Source organism: Neoarius graeffei, chromosome 6 (assembly GCF_027579695.1).
Source record: "Neoarius graeffei isolate fNeoGra1 chromosome 6, fNeoGra1.pri, whole genome shotgun sequence".
NCBI classification, from domain to species: Eukaryota; Metazoa; Chordata; class Actinopteri; order Siluriformes; family Ariidae; genus Neoarius; species Neoarius graeffei.
Window position 1 is genome coordinate 13749344 of NC_083574.1, and position 20289 is coordinate 13769632.

The 20289-nt window shown below is 40.9% G+C and overlaps 1 protein-coding gene across 1 annotated transcript in view; it reads right to left on the bottom strand.

The window, feature by feature from the left end:
- Positions 1 to 253: 253 nt before the first annotated feature.
- insyn1 (inhibitory synaptic factor 1) overlaps positions 254 to 20289 on the bottom strand; it is a 180590-nt gene continuing 160554 nt past the window's right edge. The window contains exon 2 of the mRNA XM_060923338.1: positions 254 to 1136. Coding sequence (XP_060779321.1) covers positions 336 to 1136 — 801 coding nt within the window. The 3' untranslated portion in view covers positions 254 to 335. The remainder of the gene's footprint in view (positions 1137 to 20289) is intronic.

Sequence of the window (20289 nt, forward strand, 5' to 3'; positions counted from 1 at the left end):
CTCGACAAGTATAAACCAACTCTGGTTATAGTGTTTAAGCATGACTCAGTTACTCATTATGCATAGTAGTCGAGGATCTTTCTATATGGACATTATTAAATAAAGATATGAGATTCGTTCCACAAACGTTGGCACCATGTTTTACAAATTGGACCACTGCTTATTTCCTGAGTTGTAGAATGACTTCAAAGTCAGATTGGTTTCCCATATATTATTTATTTATTTAGTAATTCATTTATTAATTTGTGGCTTAATCTAGTATCTATGTATTTGATATTAAATAATATACAGTCACTCTAATATTCGTTCAGTTTGCTTTTCTGTTGAAGGTCTCCTTAGGGTTCCTTGCTTTTCTGTTTCGCTGGGATGTATGGCAATACTGTTTGCGTGCTTTTGTCTGATACTGTCTGAGTGCTGCTATTGCGCAGCAGTTTTTTCCTGCTGCCTGGTTTTAATGGACCCTTTCTAGGCAGAGTATGTGGCCCGAGCATGGTCATCTTCACAGGTGATGGCCCCGCTGAAGAGGTTTCCCGCCATTTGTGAAGAGTGGTTGAGCATTTGGAGGAGGAAAGAGGAGGGACAGGGGAAGAAGCCAAAGGGCTTGGCTCGCTGTCTGTGTCTGGCATCCCGCAGTCCACTTTATCATCATCCTCTCCTCCTTCCTCCTCCTCTGGTTCATCTTCATCGTCATCATCGCAGCAAAGCGCATGATAGAGGACCTTGTCACTGAAGCGAACTCGCTCTCTCGTCCCGGAGGTGCGTGATGTTTTCTGACTGTGCGTGGAACTCGATGCCTCCTCGCTGGAAGAGTCTGGAGTGACCATCAAAGGTCCGTTGGGGATTGGTAGACCACCGTTCATCTGCGAATATGTGTTGACAGTGGGCGTAGGGGTGGCCGAGGCGGAGCTCCCTGGCTCTTCCTCTTCCAGCAACTCATCTTCTTCCCGAGCCGTTTTGCGGTAGCCGCAGAAATCCCAGGCATCGGAAAGCACATCATGGCTGAGGAAGTCGAGCCTGAAGGCTTCGGTGAGGCCGCGTTCACTACTCGAAGTGCTGCTCGCCGTTGCCACTGTCCATTCATCTGGCTCTGGGTCGAAGTCAAAGTCCGCTGTGAGCTTGTCGATCTGACCCACCACCTGGCACAGAAAAAAAAAAGATAGAGATCAATGACCAGAGTTGGGAAATATATCTGAGGCAATTGTTATTTACATGTTTTATTGTCAGGAGAATAATATCTTGATAACATTTGGTTTACTTTGGTTTTTGGTTCACTTAGGCTTCAACTTTGCTTTACTACACATTTTAATTATTGATTTCCGTTCTCAGCAGTGTCCATGGCAAAAGTGTACTAAGTACTTGTAATCCCAAACTTTCTGTCCTAGTTTCAACTCCTTTTGTTCTCTGTCCTATTTAATTTGTGTTAGCAGACCTTTCTACTTTATTATTCTTATTCGTCTTATTATTATTCTCCTAACACTTTTAGGATGCTATTTCTCCCTCAGTTTTCAACCAATCATCACCAAATTTCACATGAAGAATACCTTTGGGCTGAATTACACAGCTATGACTTTTGGTGCTGATCTGGATCACTGAACTGGAATGATCCATGAAAAACGGGCTTTTTTTCAATCACAACTCTGTCAATTTTCATGATTTTTTTCAGTCATTTTTAAAATTTTGTTCAGGATGGCAGGGCGCAACTTTTCCTCACTAAGTGTCATTCTCTATCTCTTACCCTTCTGGATCTATAGGGTACTGTCACACCTGCGTGCATTGGCTGGCTCTGGACGGCGCACACTGTGAACTGATTCACATGACTCACACTGACACTGGATTAAGGCGCAATCAGCGCACCTATATAAGGATGCCAAAGACTAACTCAGGTTGTGAAGTATTGAGTTATTTTAACACATTTCCGAATTGTGTGTTTTGATTTCCTGGTTTCCAAATTCCTAGGTCCTGTTCCTAGCCCTTGGATGACACCTTTGTCTGTGCCGACAATATTCTGTTTGTGCCTTGCCTGACCTACTGCTTGTTTATCGTTTCTGATTTATGCCTGCCGATTTGGACTGTTTGCACTTTTCTTAATAAATATCTTCTGCACATACATTCATCTTCACCTATCCTTGACAGGTACGGTGACCTAGACATCCCCATTTGTAACAGCTAGCACAAATTACTGTGACTTTAGTCACAGTTTCTATCTAGTTCTATATTCTAGTCCATTGTGCTTTGGTATTATTGTTAAAAAAAGGCCTAAGTGCAAAAAGGGTGGTACAAGCCAATCATCATGAATGGTGTTAACTTTGGATGATGTTGTGTTAATTGCAAATATAAAGAAATAAATCAAAGGCTAGGACTATATATACAGTCTGTTCTCACTTTTATCCAATTTAATGAAAAGCTACAAGTCACTTGTCTGTCCAGCAGCTTGGCAATCCTAACTTAATTTCTTACTTTTATTGACTTCCTGCTTCCTTCTTTCCCAGTCCCTAGTCCTATGGACATAAACCTTTAGAACGGTTTCATCCAGCATCCAGAAGGGTTCTTTGGATTGTCTAAAGAAGAAAACTCTGAAAGATTGTGTGTTGAATGCTACAAGAGAGCACCTCACCAATCCATCCATAGAACCATGGAGGAAAATGTTTTTTCTTTTTGCTTGAAGTGTTGTAATGCCCCGGGCCCCTTTTCCTCTTTGTTCCTGCCAAACTAGCTCAAGACTACTGACTATCCTGGTTCCTCATTGGTGGAATGACCTTCCCATTGAGGTCAGAACTGCCTACTCCCTGACCACCTTCAAGCACAGACTGAAGACTCAGCTCTTCAGGCTGCACCTCTCCCCTGCTTCCTTGCCCACTGTACAACTGCGTTTTGGTGTCGACCAACCCAGGCTGTGTATGGTCTAGCCTGGGGTTAGCTGTATTGAATTCTCTTAGTTGTACTTTATATGGTTGGTTTGTTTCCTTGGCTGTCTGAGTGTTGTTACTTCAACAGCATACTGTATTACACTAGGTATTGCTGTCACTTGTTCAGCTGGCACTAGAACTTTCTTGTCTAGAAGTTCAGCACTTCTTGTACCTGACTTTTGCACTTGTTGTACATTGCTCTGGATAAGATCGTCTGTTAAATGCCATGTAATATAATGTAGTGTGTATTTTAGTAATATTGGCTACACAAGTGCAAAATGAATGAAGCAAAATGCAAATGAAAGCAATAGCAAAGGAAGGGAACAAATTGCTACTGCCATAGCTATAGTTGCAGCCATAATTGCAGACGATACCCTCTAGCCACCTGTGGTCAGTTTGGTATGAAGGTAGAAATACTTATGCACTCTTAGAAAAAAAAGTGTTTTTGAATAGTTAAGGGCTCAAAGTTGGGGCAGCACAGTGGTGCAGTTATTAGCACTGGCACCTTACAGCAGGACGGTTCTGGGTTCAGGGGGCCTTTCTGTGTGGAGTTTGCATGTTATCCTTGTGTCTGCATGGGTTTCCTCTGGGTGCTCCGGTTTCCCCCACAGTTCAAAGACATGCAGATTAGGTAAAAATACCCAGCCACTGGGGTTGCACAAGCCAGTGCATACTTCGTGCTGGTGGCAAGCCCGGATAGATCAGGGAGAGTTGTGTCAGAAAGGGCAGCTGGTGTAAAACCTACGCCAAACCAAATATGTAGAACAGATCTGCTGTGGCGACCCCTAACAGGAGCAACCAAAAGAAGGAGGAGAAGAAGAAGAGTTCAAACTTAGTTCTATAGAAAAACAGTATTTTATAGGTTTGGACATAAAAATATTAAGGGTGTCCCCAAAGGTACAACTAAAGAGCCCTTAAGGATCCTAGATTACACTTTTTTTTTCTGGGACTGTATATTGCTCCATAATAATACCAACCTACAATACTGTGCAAAAGTCTTCAGCCCCCAATTTTTTTTTTCATACAAACTTTGTTCTAGAGTTCTATTTGGATGACTTCTACACTGAGTCAGTACAAACACATTTTAGAGTTCCAAACGTTCATTTTCCAGCACAAAATTAAATGTTACAGGAAAAAAAAAATGTATCTGAGCAGCATATTCCATAAGACAGCACTTTTCAGATTAAAAAAGAAAACATCATGAAGCCTACTGGATTTTGGTGCAAAATTAAGAATCAAGTGTGACAAAGTGTCCAGAAGAACTGTGGCTGGTTCTGTAAGATGCTCAGTAAAACCTACAGCTCATTTCCTTATAAAACTGCACTCACTGTACCTGAAATTACTGTTTTGTTTTTTTTTAAGCAAAGGCTCATCTCACACCAAATATTATCCCCCGCCCAAACGAAGTTTGGCGGGGGATATAGAAATGGGTTCCGTCCGTCCATTTGGTCATGTTTTTGTTTCCGGGCCATATCTTTAAAATGACTGAAGATATCTTCATGAAACCTTGTATACATATAACACCACATGTGAACTTGTGCCTTTTGCTATTTTTTTTTAAAGCATTTTTCAAATATTTACGTAAAAAATAGATTTTGACTTAGTTTCTAAGAGCAATGTACATTTCCGGAGCATATATCCAAAACTATTCATGATACGGACTTGAGACTTGGTATACATGTTAACAAGGTGATGTAGATGTGCCTTTTAGAAACGGGTTCTGTCTGTCCATCCGGCTGTGCGTCCGGTCACGTTTTTGTTTCCGGGCCATATCTTTAAAACTACTGAAGATATCTTCATGAAACTTTGTATACATATCAAGCAACATGTGAACTGGTGCCTTTTTGCTATTTTGGATTTTTGAAAAAAAAAAAAAAAGGATTTTTCAAATTTTTACATAAAAAATTGATTTTGACTTAGTTTCTAAGAGCAATGTTCATTTCCGGAGCATGTATCCAAAACGATTCATGATACAGATTTGAAAATTGGTATACATGTTAACAAGGTGATGTAGATGTGCCTTTTCATACTGAGAAATTTGAGAAATTGTAATTTTTCATGTTTCCATGGACATAATTTCAGACTTAGTCTCTCAGGTTGATCTTAGGGGTAGGTTTTGTTTCTGGAGCAGAACTTGAAAACTACGATTGGTATGGTTTTGAAAGTTGGAATATGTGTTGATTAAGTAATGTATATGCACCTTTTGGTTCTAAGAAATATGATAATTTTTAATTTTTAGCTCACCTGGACCAAAGGTCTGGTGGGTTTATGCCATGGGCTGCTGAGGTCAGTGTAAAGAGGTGTAGGGTTTGTTTCCTGCAGCAGAACTTGAAAAATGTGACAAATAATATCTTGAAACTTGGTATATAGTTGGTAAATAGGGCGGGGGATATGGGTGACCGTCTACTTGTTGACTTTGTTTCATTTATTATGGCTTACTGCTTATAATATTTTTTCATGTTGAAAAATTTCCTTTCATTATATTTTTAGCCATTTTTGTTCTACAGCATTTCTTTACATGCGCCTAAGACTTTTGCACCATAGTGTAGTTTCCTGACTATTCTCTATGTGTTTTTGGTATTTTGTGTATTTTTTTTTTAATTTTCTGTTCAAACATGAATAAAATACATGTTTGCCAGTGATCTGTCCCCTGATATGTACCCTTATTACTTCAACGGCCTGAACACAGATGTAAAGTATAAGGGCATACATTCAGCTTCCTATAGATGCGATGCATTACAAGCACATCATTTGTTTCAGTATTCTTTGAATACAAAAGTGTTATAGTAAACGCAAGAATAATATTCAACAAAGGTTTATGTATGCATAATTGTAATTTTTCAGTTTGGATAATATTATTGCAACTTATGGAAGGATTCTGCATTAATAATAGAAATGATGGGAATTTAAAAAAGCTGGCTCTTGGGAGGAACGTCCCAATTTGTTCCCCAAGAAAAGTGACTCGAAAGGAGCAATTCCCATCTCTGAAGTCCTGTCTATGCCACAGAACAGATTAGAAATTGCACAATGTATCACTGATCAGTGACTTTTCAGTGATGTGTTAAATCAGTGATTTTCTGACTGATTTAACAGATGAATGGCCGCTGCGTGTGTCTCTCCTCTGAGTCTATAATCACTCAGTGTGCTTTTAATATGGTTTATGCACACATACACTGTATAACAATCAAAAGACAAACAAAGAACCTCAACAGGGAATTTAGTTGTTCATTATTTTTTGGCTGCCAGAGAAAATCTCTGTACCTTGTGGAGACAGTTGCTTCATTGTTTTATGAAGAGTGCTATTGATAGTTTTTGTTTGGCAGTGGAGAGAATGTTGGCCTGACGTGTCGTGTTTAAATGTGAGTCACGTGGAAGAGGAGGCTGATTAGTTTATGGCTATAAATAAGAAATTTGTTGTGGTTATGTTTTGTTTTGGACTCACACTTCATTTTACCACTTTTAACTCGCACCGTGGACTCTGAACTGATGAGACAAATCACTTTTGAATTTGACACAGGGAGAACAAACACATACTGTAAATGCTCTTTTCCCAATTCCCTCCCAATTTGCTCATTTCCCAATTCCCACCCACTAGCGCTCTCTCTCTCTCTCTCTCTCTCTCTCTCTCCACCCATGCTGAAGTCTAGCACATGCTCCCTCCCAAAGCCACATCCTTTCACAGGGTAGAAGAACAAGAACCCTTTATTTGTCACACGTACACACACGCGCACACACATACCCAGAGCAGTGGGCAGCTATGCTACAGCATCCGGGGAGCAGTTAAGGGTTAGATGCCTTGCTCAAGGGCACTTCAGCCCAGCCTTCAGGCCTATTGCTGCCCCATGTTAACCTAACCACATGTCTTTGGAGTCTGGGTAACGTAAGATACTTGGATAAAAGTGTTATCTACCATCTTCCTCATACACACGCTCACATGATTGGCTAGTGTCTCACTGATTGACAAGTGAGAAAGTTGATTTCTTCATCCATTCATCTAAACATGTTTTTAGATGACCAGAGAGGAGTAATTATAATGAAAAATTTATGAAAGTCTTTGAAAATGCACTCTTTTTCTTGCTACCTTGTAGATAGCCTCAAGTCTGATGCGTTCATTCGTTTATTCATTCATCTTCAGTAAGCAATTTATTGTGGTCAGGGTTCTGGGTTTGTACAGGGCATTATGGATACACATTCAAAGCATGGGGTGATTTAAAGTGGGAGAAAACTGGAGAACCCAGAGGAAACCCATCTGAATATGGAGTGAAAATAGAAAACTTCACACAGATCAGGATGGAACCCTAGACTCTGAAAAATATATTTTCATTCTTTCTGTTTCATTCGATAACTTTATAATGATGATGATTATTATTATTATTATTATTATGTCTGATAAAGCTGGGCATACATTGTGCGATTTTTGGCCTGATTTTGACACGATTTTCACTCGTGCGACTATTTTGGAGATCGGGCCGAGTTTTGGCTCAATCGTGCATCTCGGATTGTGTAGTATACATGGGGTAACGACAAGCGATTAACATCTCATGACCTCCTCCCGATCGATCTGATGAAAATCAAACCTGTTTGAAATCCTGAGCATCGCATCCGAGCATCGCATCTGAGCATCGGATCGTATAGTGTGAGAACAGGAATCGTAAGCTGCGTGCTGTTTACCCCTGCGATTCACTCGTACAGTGTGAGCAGCAGCTGAATACCGCGACTGAAAAAATCACACAGTGTATGCCCAGCTTAATGGGGACGGCACAGTAGTGTAGTGGTTAGCACTGTCGCCTCACAGCAAGAAGGTCCTGGGTTTGAGCCCAGTGGCCAGCGAGGGCCTTTCTGTGTGGAGTTTACATGTTCTCTTCGTGTCTGCATGGGTTTCCTCCAGGTGCTCCAGTTTCCCGCACAGTCCAAAGACATGCAGTTAGGTTAATTGGTGGCTCTAAATTGACTGTAGGTGTGAATGTGAATGGTTGTTTGTATCTGTGTCAGCCCTGCGATGACTTAGTGACTTGTCCAGGGTGTACCCCACCTCTCACCCATAGTCAGTTGGGATAGGCTCCAGTTTTCCCACAACCCTGCAAGGGGATAAGCGGTTATGGATAATGGATGGATGGATATCTAATAGATGATCTTCTACAGTAGCCAATCTGATTCAGAACAAGAAACAAGTTTAGAACCATCACTAAACAACAGACAGTTTTTATTGCACTGATGTGCTTTTTCAAGTTCTCACCAGTGATGAACAATAACTTCATTTATGACACCTACACTTCAGCACAGCGAAATTTCGGTTTGCATTTAACCCATCTGAAGCAGTGAACACACACACACACATACACACACACACACATATATATGTATACACACACACACACACACACACACACACACACACACACACACACACACACACACAGAGCAGTAGGCAGCCATGCTACAGTGCCCAGGGAGCAGTTGGGGGTTGCTCAAGGGCACTTCAGGCCATGGTTGCCCCATATTAACCTAACCGCATGTCTTTGGACCATGAGGGAAACTGGAGCACCCAGAGGAAACCCACACAGACACTGGGAGAACATGCAAACTCCACACAGAAAGGCCCCCGTTGCTGCTGGACTCAAACCCAGAACCTTCTTGCTTTGAGGTGATAGTGCTTACCACTCCACCACCATGCCATCCTCTTAAATACATTGCTCAGTCCACATCCAAAAACACCGTTGATAACCCCTGGCATCGAGATAGACCATGCTTCTAATTCCCTTCCATTTCATGTTATTGTTTTATGAACTGATGATACAGTGTATAAGAGGTTTGAAAATACTAATTCCCCACCACCACCACCACCCCCGAAAAAAAGGGATTTCAGTTAATCAGTGAATTTTCACACGGTCCAAAAGCTTACAGTTCCAAAATGATTTCACAATCCTCTGTCAATCAAACCAGTGACCTAATTTCCTCCTTGTCTAGTCTGTCATGACTCATGCTATTTTTAATATTAATTACTACCATAACACAGTAACACATTTTGCCGAGAATAAGTGAGCTGTCAGTCAAGATAAAGCTGCATTTAATAACATTATCGTAATCTACTTTTACAGCACAAAAACAAATAAGGACCCAACACCAGTCGCATCACGCTTATCTGAAACAGAATGCACTAAAATTTCTATGGCCATCTACAATGCTGCTTGAAAGTTTGTGAACCCTTTAGAATTTTCTATATTTCTGCATAAATATGACCTAAAACATCATCCGATTTTCACACAAGTCCTAAAAGTAGATAAAGAGAACCCAGTTAAACAAATGAGACAAAAATATTATACTTGGTCATTTATTTATTGAGAAAAATGATCCAATATTACATATCTGTGTGTGGCAAAAGTATGTGAACCTCTAGGATTAGCAGTTAATTTGAAGGTGGAATTAGAGTCAGGTGTTTTCAATCAGTGGGATGACAATCAGGTGTGAGTGGGCACCCTGTTTTATTTAAAGAACAGGGATCTATCAAAGTCTGATCTTCTCAACACATCTTTGTGGAAGTGTATCATGGCACGAACAAAGGAGATTTCTGAGGACCTCAGAAAAAGTGTTGTTGATGCTCATCAGGCTGGAAAAGGTTATAAAACCATCTTTAAAGAGTTTGGACTCCACCAATCCACAGACAGACAGATTGTGTACAAATGGAGGAAATTCAAGACCATTGTTACCCTCCCCAGGAGTGGTCGACCAACAAAGATCACTCCAGGAGCAAGGCATGTAATAGTTGGCAAGGTCACAAAGGACCCCAGGGTAACTTCTAAGCAAATGAAAGCCTCTCTCACATTCACTACGTTTACATGCACATAGAGAAAATCGAATTTCTGCCGTTGCTCAACTGAAATCGAAGTTCAAAATGCCATGTATACACCTTAATTCGGCTGAAATTGAACCGAACTTGATTTCTTGGAATCGAGCTACACGACCTAGTTTATGCGATTTCTGCCGAGCTACTTTGTGCATGTATACCCTATCGAGCTAGTTGTCGAGCTACTTCCGGAAGTGACGAGTGACGAGACCACAAGCGGGAAACACAACAGCCTCGGTCGGCATGACAACAGTAGTAGCGAGCAGCAGAAGAGGTCAGGAGGAACAAACGAAGAAGAGAAAATGGCGATGTAGAGCTCTCTGAAGTGTGGGTGGAGCACAGAGGATGGCAGGACAAAGCTTCTGGTACTAATAGGCTTTTTATTGTCAGACTTTTCAGTTTAACAGCCTACTTTTATTCTTGAGAGAAAAACACACACACACACGCGCGCGCTGTGTTCTAGTCCCGGGATGAGCTGTCCCCTCTGCTCTCCCTCTGCCTCCTTAAATAGGGCGCAGTTACTGGGAAGACACACAAACACAGGTTAATTACCGTCAGGTGTAGTGATTCTGCCACTCACCTTCCCTGGCTCCGCCCTCCTGTCACAGACCGGCGCTTGACCACGCCCCCACTGCCACAGGCAAGCAGAAACGTGCACTTCTGGAGCAATGAGGAGACAGAGTTCATGCTCATTCAGCTTAAGGAGTTGAATATATTAAAATCCATGGATGGGAGAAAAACGCGCAATGGAGAACACGGAACTGATAACTTTGTTTACACTCTTGAATAGCTCTTCTTCATGACGACAACCGGAAGTGTACCAACACGATGGGGTGTGTTGCGCCACCTGTGGTTCGGGTGCACAATGCACCTCACACAATAGCCCGATTTCATTGTGTGCATGTAGGACTGGATTTCTCTGGCACCCTGCTGGGACCTTCAGCTCGATTACCGACAGCAGCTCGATTTGGATGTGCATGTAAACGTAGTCATTGACTAATGTTAATGTTCATGAGTCCACCATCAAAAGAACACAGAACAACAATGGTGTTCATGGCAGGGTTGCAAGGAGAAAGACACTGCTCTCCAAAAAGAGCATTGCTGCTCGTCTGCAGTTTGCTAAAGATCACGTGGACAAGCCAGAAGGCTATTGGAAAAATGTTTTGTAGATGGATCAGACCTAAATAGAACTTTTTGGTTTAAATGAGAAGAGTTATGTTTTTGAGAAAGGAAAACACTGCATTCAAGCATAAGAACCTTATCCCATCTGTGAAATATGGTTGTGGTAGTATCACGGTTTGGGCCTGTTTAGCTGTATCTGGGCCAGGACGGCTTGCCATCATTGATGGAACAATGAATTCTGAATTATACCAGCAATTTCTAAAGGAAAATGTCAGGACATCTGTCCATGAACTGAATCTCAAAAGAAGGTGGGTCATGCAGCAAGACAACGACCCTAAGCACACAAGTCGTTCTACCAAAGAATGGTTAAAGAAGAATAAAGTTAATGTTTTGGAATGGCCAAGTCAAAGTCCTGACCTTAATCCAATCAAAATGTTGTGGAAGGACCTGAAGCGAGCAGTTCATTTGAGAAAACCCACCAATATCCCAGAGTTGAAGCTGTTCTGTATGGAAGAATGGGCTAAAATTCCTCCAAGCCAGTGTGCAGGACTGATCAACAGTTACCAGAAATGTTTAGTTGCAGTTATTGCTGCACAAGGGGGTCACACCAGATACTGAAAGCAAAGGTTCACATACTTTTGCCACTCACAGTTATGTAATATTGGATCATTTTCCTCAATAAATAAATGACCAAGTATAATATTTTAGTCTCATTTATTTAACTGGGTTCTCTTTATCTACTTTTAGGACTTGTGTGAAAATCGGATGATGTTTTAGGTCATATTTATGCAGAAATATAGAAAAATCTAAAGGGTTCACAAACTTTCAAGCACCACTGTACACAACTGTATTTATTCCTGCTCTGGAAACCCAGCTTAGCACAGAAATTATGTTGGACTGCAGTCTTTTCCTTGGATAAAACCAAATCACACAAATGAGCATGCATTTAACTTTGCCCTTGCACCCGTGCTATAACGTAGCCTGCAGCTCCACCAGCAATTCAGCTCGATAACTGTGCCAAAAGCTTATAGGGGATGTTAAAGCTTCCTAGGTCACAGAAGGGCTTAACAGAAACACAATGAGAAGAAATTCCTGAGCTTTTTTTTTTTTCCCTTCAAGAGGCACACTGAGTGGGTAGGCTATGGAGTAAATTATTGGGTAAACACATTGCCTAAGTGCAAAAAGGATAAATGAATACATCAGGAACAAGTCATAAGCAAAGGGACACAGTGTGTTCAAATGGAAGGAACACAATGAGGACCTGCAACGGTAATTGCAGCTTATAGACTAAAAATCACATCCTTTTGTTTTTGCAGCTGGATTTTTCAAGGTGGAAAAAGATATCTTCATCCTCTGGCTCTCAGCTATACGTAGATACAGTGTGAGCAAAATTATATGACACCACCTTGCATGAAAAAAGCTTTCGGGCCACGTGTGAAGCTTGGCAAGAGATACAAAAAGAACGGAATACGAATGTTTAAGTTACCTAATAGGATCAAATTGGAGCAAAATGTTAGCTAGGCAAACATTAACACCTTTAGCAGGAAAGAAACTCAATATATTTTTGTACGATCTCAAGTCCTGCTGGTAAAATACATGATAGGAAACGTCTAAGGTTTCCGGCATCTGTTTGTGCAGTGAAATGTGCAGCTTCATGTCCTTGCTGTGCTGTGTGTATGTGTGTGTAGTGGTCTGAGTGTGACTCCAGCTGAGCTCCATCTGCAAAGATTGGGCCGGGTAATTGCAGGTCAGAGTGTAGGCGGCCTCTTTCCACCATTTGGGGCAAGCGCAGGCTGCTGTAACTGAGAGTGACAGTTGACACTTTGACTAAGACAGCTACAAAATGGCATTGGCAGCAGCCATCCATGAACATAACCCACTGGCTCCCCTAAAACAATAGCATTGCACCATATACATCAGGTTCACACACTCTTTATGGATTGCAGGATCCCTAGGAGTCTGTGAAGCATAGGAAAGAGGGTCCATGGTTTATTTATTTTATTATCCACAACCCATAATTATCAAAGGTCTATTTATTATTGCCTTCTTATCACTATTAGCCTGTTTGACTTGAATTCATTGGGTCTCAATCATCAATAACATGATACCAGTTTGGACATAATGTATGCTCATGAGTGTTGATGTTAATCATGAACAGATTTTGATGAAATTTTGAGGAAAGGTGAACCATGGACCAAGGAACAATTGATTAGATTTTTATGCAAATCCAGATCTGTTTGCAGCTCCAAGATTTTAAGCTTGTTCAGCCATAGGCCAGGCTAGATGAGCTTATGCTCATCCATCGTCACCATCCGTCCACAATGTACAAAAATCGCTACTCCTCCAACAGGATTGATTGGATTTCGATCAAACTCACATCCAGTCTTCCCCAGGTGGGTGTGCATAAAAGTTGTCATGATGGTGGCGCCACCCGTCATATTTACAATTTTATGGACATCTGAAATTTTTGGGTGACTCATCACATTGAATGCTACTCTTCGTAAACTCCTGGGACGTTTTCACTGAAACTCACCCAGAAGACTCTAAAGACATATTCCAACAAGAATTGTTCACCAGGTGGTGCCACCTGCCATGGATGCAGCTACACAGGGGTCATATGCAATTTCACAAAAATCACTACTCCTCCTACAGGACTGATCGGGCTTCAAACTCACACCCAACAACAGTGGCTGGCATGAGCTGCAGCCTCATTGAGGCTATATTTTGTTTTCTTCTCAACATAACTCAAAAAGTAGTCAACAGATTTGGATGAAATTTGGTGGACAGCTTTAGTATTATCCTAGGTTCAAGTGATTTGATTTTGATGCTGATAATTTGTAGCTTGGTGGAGATATACACTATTGTGTGCCCTTCTATTTCAGGTTTGTCGTCTATCCTTCAATCCTGTTACTACAGTATATATGATAGACAGAGTGAGAGAGTACTGCATTTATCCACCATGCTCTGCTTGATGCTAATCTCTTGACTGACTTCATGACCTGAGGTTTGCCAGAACCCCAGCATGCCTACCTATATGAGAACTCTGATAATCCACAGCCAGAAATGCGACAAGGTATGCATGTGTGAAGGTAGGACAAGCTACTTAAGCCCAGATATCATTCAAATATCATCCTGATAATCAGGAGACTGCATTTTTTTCAACATGCTTTAAGGATGGGAAATCTGTGCTACTTTTTTTCCAGGCTAATGTCATGATGTGTACATCTTTTGTCATCCATAATCCCATTTCTCCTTCAACTGAAGACACTCTGTAGGTGGAGTGCATTTCACTTTCCACAGAGACGCATCTTCAGCACCACGTCCTGTCCCAGTAGACATGAAAGGAAAGTTTATCAAGCAAAGTTTTTAGGACTCTTTATATAATATCCAGCCGCTGGTGGGATTTTTCTCAGAACCTGACTGGAAACTGAACATTGTGCACATGACAATTAGACAGTGCACATGATTGCAGCGACATTCTTTTTGCATGCTGACTCCAAAATAACATCCCTGCGAACAGCATTCGAATGACTTTCACTCAGACAGTATCCCTGTTGTCTTCTTAGACGTTTCCTTGGCTTCCTCTGCTCAGTTTCACTCTTCTTTCCCCCCCGTGCCCAAGCAGAGCGGACTGTGTTGACTCTGCCTCTGTACTGTTTATTATATCCTGCTGAGGGGAATTCATCATCCTCCATATTTTTCTGAGCTGCAGGGATACTCCATTACTGCCGGTGCAAAATGTGGAGTAGGTCTTTAGTTGATTATGGATGCTCCTTGTAGAAAGTGTGTACTTCTGTGTGTTTTTCAATCATTTTCAGATGAATTTTATAGGGGGTACTCTCTATAAGTGTCTATGTGAGAATGTGAGAGAGAGAGAGAGAGATGTTGCTCTTAGAGCATGTATAGGAGCCTTATTTAGGCCTGCTTAGACCTCACTCGCACTTGGCTTTGGTATAAATAAATTGGGTCTTTGAAGTGCTCCTTCTGACCATTAGCAGCTAATTATCATGTCAGACATGGGAGTACCGGCCAGCGCATTCATTAAGAGCGCAACTCCTTCTTTTTCATCTCACCTCCAAAATTGCACTTCAGCCAAGACCTTAGTGTAGGTGTGAGGATTCTTAAAAAATAAACAGCATTATGATGAGTGTATGAACAGACCTCTTGAAAGGCAGCTAATCAAAGGCAGCATCAGAACGTTAGTGGGTAATGGGCATCGGGTGTCAGTTGGCTTGGCCAGCGTGGATTTGCCACAGAGTGTCTAATCCGCTGTATACGGATTGCACTCCTCCTAATTGCTTGTCAAAACAGGCCATTATTTTTGCCTCGATTTCCCTGGACCCTGGTAGTGTTTGAGAACTCGCACAGGACAGCTCACAGTTATTGTATGTGGGCCACTGCTATAGATATGGGTAAGACTATCTTTAGATATGGGTTTGACTATTTCAGGATGTGGGTTTGCTGGTTATTCATGGAAGTATGCAGATGGTAGTGAGCGTCAAAATCCTTTTACATAACTCCGGACCTGCAGGGGGCTTAAAGTAGGCTACGCATTAAGTCAACACTGAAAGCCTAAGAAGGTCATTGCAAAATATACTTATTTGCATGTTCTCGATTATTGAGTCATTTCATTCATCATGAAAAATGAACACCATTCCATTGAACAAACACATGAATGTCTACTATACATATAAGGGATATTAATTGAATTTCATTTGTATCAATCAGTTGTTAGTTGTTAAGAATAGACATGAAAGATTTCTCACTTTTGTATCTGTATACTTTGCAATAATTTTTTATCGTCATGCTGAACAAATCACATTGGTTACTGAATGAATAGATAGATAGATAGATAGATAGATAGATAGATAGATAGATAGATAGATAGATAGATAGAGTGATGCTTGAAAGTTTGTGAACCCTTTTGAATTTTCTATATTTCTGCATAAATATGACCTAAAACATCATCAGATTTTCACACAAGTCCTAAAAGTAGATAAAGAGAACCCAGTTAAACAAAATGAGACAAAAATATTATACTTGGTCATTTATTTATTGAGGAAAATGATCCAATATTATATATCTGTGTGTGGCAAAAGTATGTGAACTTCTAGGATTAGCAGTTAATTTGAAGGTGGAATTAGAGTCAGGTGTTTTCAATCAATGCAATGACAATCAGGTGTGAGTGGGCACCCTGTTTTATTTAAAGAACAGGGATCTATCAAAGGCCCTGTCCACACGGCAACGGATTCAGGTGACTCCGATACAATTGCTTATCGTTTAGGCCTGGCGTCCACACGGCACCGGCGTTTTGGGTGCCCAAAACGCAATCTTTTTGAGAACGGGTTCCAGAGTGTAAAGATCTGGCAACGTTGCCATTGTGAAGTCGTCTGGATGAGTAGAACGGATTTGTTTACGATGACGTCACAACCACATGACTGTGAGTGCTTCACGCCGGGTAGAAGTGTAACGAACTCGATGCGAGTTGTCAACAAATCCTATAACTTGGTTCATGAAATGCGCTTACAAAATATTTTCACTGTGAATATTTATTGTGTAATGGTGCAAAGTGAGAGAGAGAGAGAGAGAGAGAGAGAGACTCTGCCCTTAGGGCAGAGTCAATCCCGCCAGCAAAAATAGGGAAAAAAAGGAGCGATCTCACCTCTTCAGATGTTGATTTAAGTCCTACAATACATTCCTCAAAAAGGGCGTAGAAGAGCAAATTAATCCATCAATGTGTAGCATTCAATTTATTCCGGACCATTAAAGACGCCGCCTTCCGCGTAGAATCATACGTCATCCTCGCCGCCATATTGGATAGGTCAAAGCGGAGAATAAAGATTCATGTGCTGCGTTTAACTGTACCAACAGGTTTACCATCCAAACGAGATCACATGGGATTACCTTTCACAGGTGAGAAACAACAAATTAATCCATCAACGTGTAGCATTCAATTTATTCCGGACCATTAAAGACGCCGCCTTCCGCGTAGAATCATACGTCATCCTCGCCGCCATATTGGATAGGTCAAAGCGGAGAATAAAGATTAGCTGCGTTTAACTGTACCAACAGGTTTGCCATCCAAACGAGATCACATGGGATTACCTTTCACAGGTGAGACTGGAAAAATACTTTTCATTGAATTTGGTCATTATAATGTAATTTTACGAAAAGATTTTCCTGACTTTGTGGCTAATATGAAGTCTCGCGCATAATAGTTTATGCGCATGCGTCCTTACTACTTCTATTGTTCTGGTGTCTCCGAAGGGACCGTCTTACAGCGCCCCTAGAGGTGTGGCATGTGTATTGCATCGTTTTCAGCAAGCGTTGCGTTGCCATATGGACCTGATATTTTACTGATCGTTGCCCATTTGGACGCGATATATTTTTAAATAACATCTCGTTGCCGTTGTCGTGTGGATGTAGCCAAAGTCTGATCTTCACAACACATGTTTGTGGAAGTGTATCATGGCACGAACAAAGGAGATTTCTGAGGACCTCAGAAAAAGTGTTGTTGATGCTCATCAGGCTGGAAAAGGTTACAAAACCATCTCTAAAGAGTCTGGACTCCACCAATCCACAGTCAGACAGATTGTGTACAAATGGAGGAAATTCAAGACCATTGTTACCCTCCCCAGGAGTGGTCGACCAACAAAGATCACTCCAGGAGCAAGGCGTGTAATAGTTGGCAAGGTCACAAAGGACCCCAGGGTAACTTCTAAGCAAATGAAGGCCTCTCTCACATTGGCTAATGTTAATGTTCATGAGTCCACCATCAAAAGAACACAGAACAACAATGGTGTGCATGGCAGGGTTGCAAGGAGAAAGCCACTGCTCTCCAAAAAGAACATTGCTGCTCGTCTGCAGTTTGCTAAAGATCACGTGCACAAGCCAGAAGGCTATTGGAAAAATGTTTTGTGTACGGATGAGACCAAAATAGAACTTTTTGGTTTAAATGAGAAGTGTTATGTTTGGAGAAAGGAAAACACCACATTCCTGCATAAGAACCTTATCCCATCTGTGAAACATGGTGGTGGTAGTATCATGGTTTGGGCCTGTTTTGCTGCATCTGGGCCAGGACAGCTTGCCGTCATTGATGGAACAATGAATTCTGAATTATACCAGCAAATTCTAAAGGAAAATGTCAGGACATCTGTCCATGAACTGAATCTCAAAAGAAGTTGGGTCATGCAGCAAGACAACGACCCTAAGCACACAAGTCATTCTAACTAAGAATGATTAAAGAAGAATAAAGTTAATGTTTTGGAATGGCCAAGTCAAAGTCCTGACCTTAATCCAATCGAAATGTTGTGGAAGGACCTGAAGCGAGCAGTTCATGTGAGGAAACCCACCAACATCCAAGAGTTGAAGCTGTTCTGTATGGAGGAATGGGCTAAAATTCCTCCAAGCCTGTGTGCAGGACTTATCAACAGTTACCGGAAATATTTAGTTGCAGTTATTGCTGCACAAGGGGGTCACACCAGATACTGAAAGCAAAGGTTCACATACCTTTGCCACTCACAGATATGTAATATTGGATCATTTTCCTCAATAAATAAATGACCAAGTATAATATTTTAGTCTCATTTATTTAACTGGGTTCTCTTTATCTACTTTTAGGACTTGTGTGAAAATCTGATGATGTTTTAGGTCATATTTATCCAGAAATATAGAAAATTCGAAAGGGTTCACAAACTTTCAAGCACCACTGTAGATAGACAGAATGCTGTAAGTTTAAAGGATGTATAAGGATGATACACATCCTGGACAAACATTTTTAAAGAAGGAAAGAACAAAATGTATGTCCATATTTAATTTTATATGGATGAAATTTTGCAAATAGCAATATAACTAAAGACATGAATGTTAATAATAATTGACTAATTTTTCTTATTGTTATTTGTTAATTAATAATAATAATAATAATAATAATAATAATAACAACGAGACCGTCAATGATGGCGTAGCTCACTCCGGCCACGTCTAGTCCAGAAGGAACGATCTAAAGTGGGCCACCTTGCGCAATAACTGTTGCAAGATATATATAAGCTACCGTATTTACACCCTAGGAATACTGACCTATTTGCCAGAAAGAATCCAAAATGGCGAGGAATTGACCAAGAAGAAGCGATTTTTGTTGAACTGCTCATTAAGGCTTAATTAGTCCATAACTTCATTAATAATAGTCATGAAGCAAATCTGGGTAGATATTATATGCACCCTAGGTACCCCTACCTTCATGCCAGAAAGAATCAAAATCGGTGAAGTATTGAGGGAGCAGCAGCGATGTGTGGAAACTGCTCATTAGGGCTTAATTACTCCATAGCTTCATTATTAATTGCAATTATGCAAATTTGGGTAGAACCTACAGTATATGCACCCCTGGCAGACCTACCTTCCTGCCAAAAAGAATAAAAATTGGTGAAGAATTGAGAGAGAAGAAGCGATTTTGCGTGAAATGTGGACGACGTCCGACAGACGACAGACAACACATAATGGCATAAACTCATCACCTGTTGGCCGGATGAGATGATAATAATAATAATAATAATAATAATAATAATAATAATAATAACTAGACTGTATTTCCACAGAGAAAATGCAAAGTGTGCTTGCTGAGCTGTAGCAGAACAGCTATCATGCTAGCATGCTAAAAGCTAGCATGCCAACATGCTAACAACTAGCATGCTAACAGTTAGCATACTAACATGCTAAAAGGTAGCATGTTAACATGTTAATGCTAACATGCTAATAGATAACATGCTAACAGCTAGCATTCTAACATGCTAATGATTAACATGCTATTTGTTAAAATTCTCACACTTTAAGGCTAATATGCTGACAGCTATCATGCTAACAGCTAACAGGCTAACATGCTAATGGATAATATGTTAACTTTTAGCATGCTAACACGCTGAGGGTGACATGCTAACAGCTAACATGCTAACAGTTAGCATGCTAACATGCTCAGGCGAACTCGCTAACAGCAAACATGCGAACTCTGCATGCTACCATGCTAATCCTAACATGTTAACAGCTCTCATGATAACATGCTAATGGTGAACATGCTAACAACTCATGAGCTAACAGCAGGCATGATATCGTAATTGGGTAACATGCTAACAGCTAGCATGGTAACACGTGAATGCTTATATGCTAATTGCTATCGTGTGTGCGTGTAAGTATTCCTAATAAAGTGGACATTGAGTTGAAGTTGATTTGCTGTCAAAGTCTCAAATGAGCAGATCCTTGCCAAATGCATCATCACCTATGGGGGAAGGGAGGAATGACTCAGTCAAGCTTCCATTGATTAGCAGCAAAATGGAGAAAAAATGGACGGATGAAAGGCAAGACAAAGACGAGTGTGGGTCAGAACCGATATCATGTGTGTGATGGGTGATTTGGCCTGAGGTGCCG